At 36.7% G+C, this 8,417-nt stretch overlaps 1 protein-coding gene across 3 annotated transcripts in view; it reads left to right on the forward strand.

Annotated features, from left to right (window-relative positions):
- The window catches only part of SEL1L3 (SEL1L family member 3), a 32,946-nt gene extending 26,493 nt beyond the window's left edge, over positions 1–6,453 (forward strand). For 2 of the 3 annotated variants that reach the window (XM_030238876.2, XM_050973822.1), the window contains exons 20-24: positions 953–1,062; positions 2,321–2,448; positions 4,161–4,263; positions 4,358–4,430; positions 5,167–6,453. In XM_030238876.2, the coding sequence (XP_030094736.2) occupies positions 953–1,062; positions 2,321–2,448; positions 4,161–4,263; positions 4,358–4,430; positions 5,167–5,336 (584 nt within the window). In that variant the 3' untranslated portion in view covers positions 5,337–6,453. The remainder of the gene's footprint in view (positions 1–952; positions 1,063–2,320; positions 2,449–4,160; positions 4,264–4,357; positions 4,431–5,166) is intronic. The other variant, XM_030238877.2, reaches the window with a different exon arrangement.
- Positions 6,454–8,417: the final 1,964 nt, after the last annotated feature.

Here is an 8,417-nt window from a genome sequence, read left to right on the forward strand (position 1 = left end):
CACGTGGATATAGCCTGAAGCCAGAGAAGCTGACAAACACTGTCAGCTTTCCTGAGGAGTTTGTAGACACCTTAGCATGGTGTAGTTTGGTTGATCCTTTAGTAGATCCACTGGTACAAACTCACATTAGAAAAACTTCTGAAGGTCTCCTAGGATGGAACTGTCATTCCATTTCAGCCTGCTGTAAAAACACGTAGGATTTCTTGGTAGGTGGTGTAGACACACAAGCCAAAGTGTAGAAGAGTTTCAAGTTATTTGAGGAAAGCTTAGGTCAGGTGAGTGTAGACACAGTCATAGGAGTTTTTAAATTCAGTAGCACATGATCATCATGCTTGCTCCTGTCTGGGTCAGTGCCCTCTCTGTTGATGCATTTCATTATGGTGCAATGTCACAGAAAGATGTTTGTAAAATGTTTGCTAGGCGTTGCTGCCTTCTAGACCAGGAGAATCCTATCCTTACTGTTGTCCTGGGTTGAATTGGGTTTGAAACTAAAGAAATTATCAGCAGCGACATTCTCTTAACTTTTGGGAAAGGTTCAGCCACCATAGTGTCAGGTGCAGAGCGAACACATAGATGGCATGATTTTAAGTGTCACCAATTTAGTAGGGCTAATCTGACTAAATAAGCCTTCAGGTTGTCCAAAGACAGATTCAGCAAGTGAAGAAGGAATGAAATAAATGGAATATAAAGACTCTCAAGCCTCAGATTTTGTAAAAGCAATGCCATTCATTAAATTTATTAAAGAGAAACAATGAGAGATTTCATCAAGAATAATTATTTTCAGTGGAAGGCTGATATAAAGTAGCCACAGACAACCAGAGAGAAAGAGTACATTTGTCTTTTAGTATTGTGCTTTAAACAGAATTACTGTTAATTTTTCCATCAATTCAACAGTTGGTTAATTCTATTGCTACAAATAGTCTAAATGATCTTCTGCTGATTTCTTCCACAGCTTATTTGAAGATGGGAGATTTCTACTACTATGGCTACCAGAACCAGTCTAAAGACCTGGAGCTGTCCATGCGGATGTATGCCCAGGCTGCCTTGGAGGGGGATTCACAGGTGGGTCTGCAGTCATGGCAAAACTCCAGAGGGTAGAACATTTGGAGAATTTAGCTGTGACTGGTTCTTCTGCTTGGCCTCATCTGCACCGAAGAAACCTGCTAGAATAAGTTACAATTATTTCAAAACACCTTCTGAGTCAGTAGTTGCTGTTTCATAATAGAAGATAAACTTAGCATAGATTAATGGTCTTAGAATTAGGCTGCTTTGTAAGCTAAAGGTAAATGGCTTAATTTGGTGCTACCTTACCTTGACACAATTGACTTAGTTGTGACCTCAGTATTTTTGATATCGCAACAGGAAAAATTAATAGATTGCTGGGTTGTATTCTAGTCCTATCCTCTGCCATTTTATGATTAAAAAAAAGAAGAATGGCCCATTTCCCTTGGTATATTATACCAAGTGAATCCCAGGGCGAATTTTGTTCACTAACAAAGGTTTCATCTTAAAATGCTTTATAATTAAAGAAAACACCTTGTCACATCACCAAAGACATGCAGTGTTTCACCACTGAGTGTCCTGTTCTCAGGCCCTCCTGAAATATCCTGGGTGCAATATTCTGTTCTCCCTGTCCCTATGGCAATGTCCCCAGATGGTGTCTTGTATGTGAACTTATCAAAGATAGCATGGGTGGGTTTTGTTTTGAGGTTATTGGGACAAAACATTACTGCTAAACTAGCTAAAGGAAAGAAGAGATGCATAAAAAGTTACTTTAAAGTGTGAAAGTCAAAGTGATGGGGAATCCTGTAAAATGTCTCATGTGTGTTCATCTTCGTGACTCTGAAGAGACACAGGGTTGCCTAAGACTTGTCCAAATAAGCAAAACCATAAGATTAAATTGTCTGGAGGAAATTTCTGCTCTCAATTTCACTATTCAGATTCTGCTGATCTTTGGAGCTATATGAAGGGGGATTGAACAGTAACAGAATAGAAATCCATTTCTGCTTTCTCTCTGTATTTCCCTAGGAGAAAAAATGACAGTTTGATATGGTGACTGGACTTAAAGAGCAATTCAAAATAAGAAAGAAACCATCTGTAAAAAGATGTAAGAAAACAGTGTTACAACATCTGAATGCTTCTTTTGCATTTTCAGTATTTGCCTGAGAATATGGTTAGGAGAAAAGGCTCTCATAATTATTCAGTGAATATCACATTATACTAAACAAATTTAAGGAAGACAGTTATAATTATTTAGATACTTGGTACTTAAATGCAGATATTTAGTGTTTAAAAAGTGTTCATTTGTTTTTACTGTTAGGGTTTCTTCAATTTAGCCCTTGTCATGGAAGAGGGCAACTCCATACCTTCCTACATTCTGGATCACTTGGAAATTGATCAAGCATTGCATTCTAGTAATACATCACTTCTTCAGGAGCTGTATTACAGGTGAGTCTTTTTTACCCTTAATCAGCATCTTCTAATTTCCCATGTGAGTAACATTTACTCTTCAGGACAGCAACTCCTGTAATTATTAACTTTGTTCACTTTTGTGATTTAAAGCAGGTTAAGATCAACATACTTGATATTCTTAAATTCCCTAATTATATTTTAGTTTATGCCTGATTATATGTGGTTACCTGAAATAGCAGGGCCTGGATTCAATAATCCAGGAGGTCTTTTCCAGTTCAATATATATTTAAGTTCCTAAGTTAGACACTGGTGATTTGTATGCAGTCTAAACCAGTAGTTGAATTCTAAATGTAGCATAATTTAATACAGAACTTAAAAATGTGTAACTGGAATAATATCAATCCTCCCTATTGATTCTGCAAATATGTCCAGGCTGGCACAGATATTGTGGCACAGAATATTAGATAGCTGAGAATGTTACAGGTCTGCTACCTGAATGACCTGTGCCAGCACTATTCATGGACAAACCACCTAGTGTCCTCTGGTTCCAATACAGAACTTGGGTTTCCTTTACCCAGGTAAAGCAACAGGTGTTGGAAGGCACAGTGGGAATGTAAAGCTTACACAGTATTTAGTGAATTTGTGGAATTGCCTTTCAAATATTTGAAGAAGCAGGAGCTAATGGTCAATATATGAGGCTGTGAATGATGAGTGTGTGGTTTATCATCTGATTTGCTACTCAGTGAATCCAGAAAGGTGGAGATGACACCAACATTGAAACCTCATTTGTCTCTTCACCAGCAATCTGCTGAAATTGTTGTTCACTGCAGTTAGACTGAACTTGTACCCTAAATTGCTTCCAATGGACATGAAACTGCTAGTCAGATACATAGGGGTTCTGGACCATCTGGGATTGCAAGCTTGAGTCTGAATTCTGCCTTTACTTGGGCTGAATCCACCTGCTTTGTTGTAAGAGTAATTCCAGAGTTGACAGTGCTGCAGGGTTTTGCCATCATCATAACAATTTTGTCCAAAAGGATATATATATATATATATATATATATATATATATCTATATTATATACACAGTCTATGACTTTACATCTAAATTAGATGGATATTTATAACAAAATTTATGTAGAAAAGGTATATATCTGTATATACACGTCATTGCTCCCTCCTTAGCTTTCTAGAAAAGAATCAATCAAAGCTTAAAATAGAGGCCTGTGATTTAGCTGTCTAAACTCCCCTGGTAGGTGAAGTCCTATTTGATAGAAATAAGAAAGCTGCTCAGCTCACCCCACAGGAGGTGGGTACCTTGTGCTAGTCATCTAAAATCCTCTTCAGGCTCTGACTTCATTCTATTAGACAGCATTGTCTCTAAAAGAGTTTTGGCACCAGTGTTCTGTGCAGGCAACTAAATTTTGTACATCTAATTTTAAATCAACTCCTTCTGCTGTTGACTCACATTAGTCAGAACTTGTTCTGTGGCTGTTTTGAAAGTAAGGCCTGGATGCTTAGACCCATGGTTGACCATGGTACACTTCTAGGGTAAGTTATTCTGTGCTTAATAAGTTTAAGATGGCATCTTTCTGAATTTTTATTTCACCATCTGTGAGACAGTGATGATGATATTCATTTGTTTTTCTGGATTACTGGTTCTGCAAACCCATTTGAGAGTCCCAGATGATTGATGCCACAAAATTGTGGAGGAGGCCTAATTAGTTGTTTTTATCTTCTTGTTGTAGGTGCTGGAATAATAGTAACCAAGAATCAATTAGCCCGTGTTCATTAGCATTGCTTTATTTCTACATAAGAGTTCTCTGGAACAATGTTTTACACTCTACTCTGGTATGTATTGCTCCTTTATTACATGTACAGTTCATTTGGAACTCTAGCTTGGCTTTGCACTGCTCTAACAACGGTTTTAAAATTATTGTCACAGATCTACTTCATGGGAACCTTTCTTTTATCGATTCTTGTTGCATTTGCAGTGCAGTCTTTTCAGTCTTTATCTGGTAAGTATGTGTCACAGTAAAATTGAAGAAAGATTAGTGATCTTTTTGGTCAGTAAAACCTTCAAAACTGAAAGTAGAATTCTAGATTTGATAGAGGTACCTCTGAGCAGTAACTTCTTTTACACATAAGTCATTTTTTTATCATTAAAAAGGAGTAGATGAAGCAAAGCATAACTTTAAACTTGTTGGTTTCTGAAGAACTTCTCTTGCTAAAGGAGATTCTTAATAAAAACCTTAACTGCATGTGATTATCCCCCATCTCTCAACATGCAGTACTGTTACAGTAATTATATGACACTGATTCCCTATGTAGTCTCTGCAATATGTAGTCAAAGTGTGTTTCCTGTTTCAGAGGATTGGATCTCTTCAGATGCAAGGTGGGAGAAAAAGTGAGGTTCCAAGAGCTGGTACATTTGAGTAACTTAGTAAGAGCCAGTTCAGACTCTTAACACCAGTAACAGAATCAGCAAATACATTCAGTCAGGAATTACAGAACCTGTCGTAATAATCCTGAAATCCTGCTTTCTTTTCTTACTAGCTATTAATTTACATAACTTGGGAATAATCCAACAAATTTATAAAGTATATAGTTATATTCTTCTTTCAGTATTTCCAAACCTTTGAATATTATCTTTATATGTAATTTTACATCCACGTAATACTTAAGTATTGATTAATAGATTTCCTAGACACAGTGGGGTTTTCTTAAATAATTTTTTTTTACATTCTTCTGAAGCTCGTTATTCTCCTGGACGAAGAGCAGAACCATTGTCACATGATGTCCCTTCTTCCTTAGGGAATGACAGTGAGGATGCTACCAGAGCAGTACAGCAAGATGAACCTACTCTTTCAAATGATTTATCACAGCAGGAGTCAAACCCTCAGAGTCCTCTTGTCACCAGCTGAAGTGTAGTTTTCTTAAGGTTGACACCCATTGGGAAGACAGGATATGAGCAACTACAAATCTAAGAACTGGCAGCCAACCCTGTACATGGCATTAATAATGCAGCCCAACAGCTGAAGTTGTTGGGAAGTTCAGTAATCTGACTTCTCCACTATAGAGGAAAACCATCCCTATAATTTATTTAACTCCAAACAGATGGTGCAGATTATCTCACTATACCCAACACACGATCATACTGTATGTCATGGAAGGACCTGGAAAGAAACCTGCCAAGTCTGTGCCTAATTGAAAAATAAGCAAACATCCCACAGGTTTTAATGAAGTTTTACTTACACGTCTAATCTCTTATTAAATTGCTTTTACTGCATTTGAGCTTATTTATTGGTGAAATTAGCAAAGTTGTCCGAGTCTGAATCATTGAAATTACATAAAAGTGAAACCCAGTCACCCATACTTTCCAAGTTCCATGGAAACCAGTCAGGACTTCAGTACATGCAATGTAAAAATGAGTTTTTTGGCATTTTATATTCCATGCCGATTTTTCAATGTGAAAAGTGTTTTGTTTTGAAAGAAAACACACCAGGAATATTTGCAATATGGTCATAGCATATTAGTTATGATTGCTAAGTTTTAGTGAAAGTTTTACAAGCATCCACATTTCCTGGTGGACACAACAAAATGTTTCTCTTCCTGCCAAGAGCCACTAATTAGAGAGAGGAGATCCCCAATGAATAAATAATATTTAAGTGTGATCAGGTGCCACAAAGTGAATAAAAAATTATTTTTGTATTCTTCTGTAAATAACACTGGCAAGGATTTATTTCCTGATCTCTAATGACTCTAAAAGACACATATTTAAGTGACAATTTATTTGATAAATGTTGGATGGGACATATGGATAACATGTATGGAGTGCAAATACCTTCTATCTGATTTAAAGTTGTCTGTAAAGCGGCTGTAGGAAGGGTGTAACCTTTACAGCTGTTGTGCAGTCACCTCTGCAGAATGATGTAGATCCCAGACTATAAATTGCATCAATCTATGCATTATTGAGGGTTAAATCCACTTGCCTTGCACTACATTATTTACTCTTGTAAATAAAAATATTTTTTTAATTCAGCCTGTATGTGGAGGAATTTCTTTTAAAGCACCTCTTGGATGAAATACTGTCTTGCTGTTGCAATCTCTCAAGATCATTATTTACATGTCTGTTTTCTTAGCTTCAAATGAGACAATCAACTTTCATTTTCTTTGAGGAATACAGTCTTCTCACAGAGCAAACCTGGAATAATTTGTTTTGTTTTTCAAAACAAAAGAGTAAGGTGTAGGAAGTTTCAGTAAGAAAAGAATGATTTAAAAGGAAAAAATCTTTGACCTTCAAAATAGATTTTTTTATTTCTATATAAATGTCTATACATACATATCACCAAGGCATGTTTCACTTACGGAAAACTGAAAATTCAAAAGTGTTGAGAGAAGAGTTGATGCTTTGAGGCAGCAGCTCCCTTGACAAGTCATGGGATAAAAATGAAGATGTTGAAGCTCCTCCCCCTCCCGCTGAGAAAGTAAATTGTGTTTCACATTACCAAGTTACTGAGTTTTTCATTTATTTGATCAAGAACTGCGCAAAGAATACTTTTTGTTCTTAGTACAGTTGTAGATAGATATTTTGTTCTTCCTATGTATAGGTAGGTATTTTAATGTGTTAGAAAGGAGCTTGACTTTTACATACTAAACTGTTGTACTCACTGGGGTTAGATTATGTGTATTTGATATCCATTGCAAATGGTCCCCTTTATTTTTGAGTCTGTTTTGAGTTGCTGTTTTGTGCAGCTAAATTTGATCAAATTCCTTAACGCAAAGATTTGGCTCAGGATCTCAGGATCCCTCTCGACTGTATTTTTGTCACCTAATAAATGAAGACTGTGCATCTGTATTAAGACTGGAGCAGGTTATATGGTAAACCCAGAAGCATTGCAGAAAGTCAAGTGTAGCCCTTGAAGACAAGCAGACAAATGTCACAACATAGGCACAGTGTTAGGTTAGGTAGCAAATGGCACGCATAGGTAGATGTTCACAAAATAATATTTGGGCCTACATAAGACAAATCTTGCTTATAGTTAGCTACACATTAAAGGTGTATTTTGCTACAAATGTCACATGTAGCAAAACTGAAGCCCCTGGTGAAGTACTAATCCCATAGGCATTTGTCAGTGGTGGTGTGATTGCAGCCCATGTGTTGCAATCTGGGAGTTCTCCAAGCAGCAGTGGAGTAGATTGAGTAAACCAGTAAATACTGGTCAGAGTTAAGTGTTAGCACTCCAGCACACTCTGTTTTCCTCACTAAAGCCCATGTTCTGAACTCTAGTAATTAACTAATTTGAAGAGTTCTGCCAAAACACAATTTAACATCTATATTTCAAAAGGCAATTGCTGAAGCTGCAATATATTTCATGACGCCAGCAGTTAATAGTTCCATCTTTGTTTATCGTTACCTATTACATCAGAAGCTCTACCAAAGTATTTTAAGATAAGCAGCTCTTCACAATAAACTGGCAATCCTGAAGGCTAAAATAATATTAGTTACATTATTGTCCTTCACATCTTATACAAGCCAGGGGGCTATTGACAATGTAGAGAATCAACCAATTCCCAGTAAGAAAGAGAATGGTTGTTTACACAAAGCAGCTACATAGTTTGCTACATCCACAAGGAAAGCAGGGAGAGAAGGGAAAAAGAGTTACTGCATCAAGAATTATTTTTCATAAATTGAAACATGATCACTGAAGATCATTTCTGCAGCCCAAGTTGAATATTCAGGGTGGGAATGAGGAAATAATAAATCACAGTTGTAGAGCTGAAGTGCTCTATATAGTTTGTTTATAAACATCAGATGGAAGTCCAGCCATCTGAACAATGCAGGTCATGCATAAAGCAGGGTAAGTGCTGACCATTTTTCTTTCTTCCTCGGTTCTGCTCAGAAACATCTCTAGCAAATAAATTATGGACAAGAAAGAATTTCAGAAGGGTTATTTACAAAATAGTTGCCAAATTATCTAAAATGAATGCAGTTTACACCAAAT

Source organism: Serinus canaria, chromosome 4 (assembly GCF_022539315.1).
Source record: "Serinus canaria isolate serCan28SL12 chromosome 4, serCan2020, whole genome shotgun sequence".
NCBI lineage: Eukaryota > Metazoa > Chordata > Aves > Passeriformes > Fringillidae > Serinus > Serinus canaria.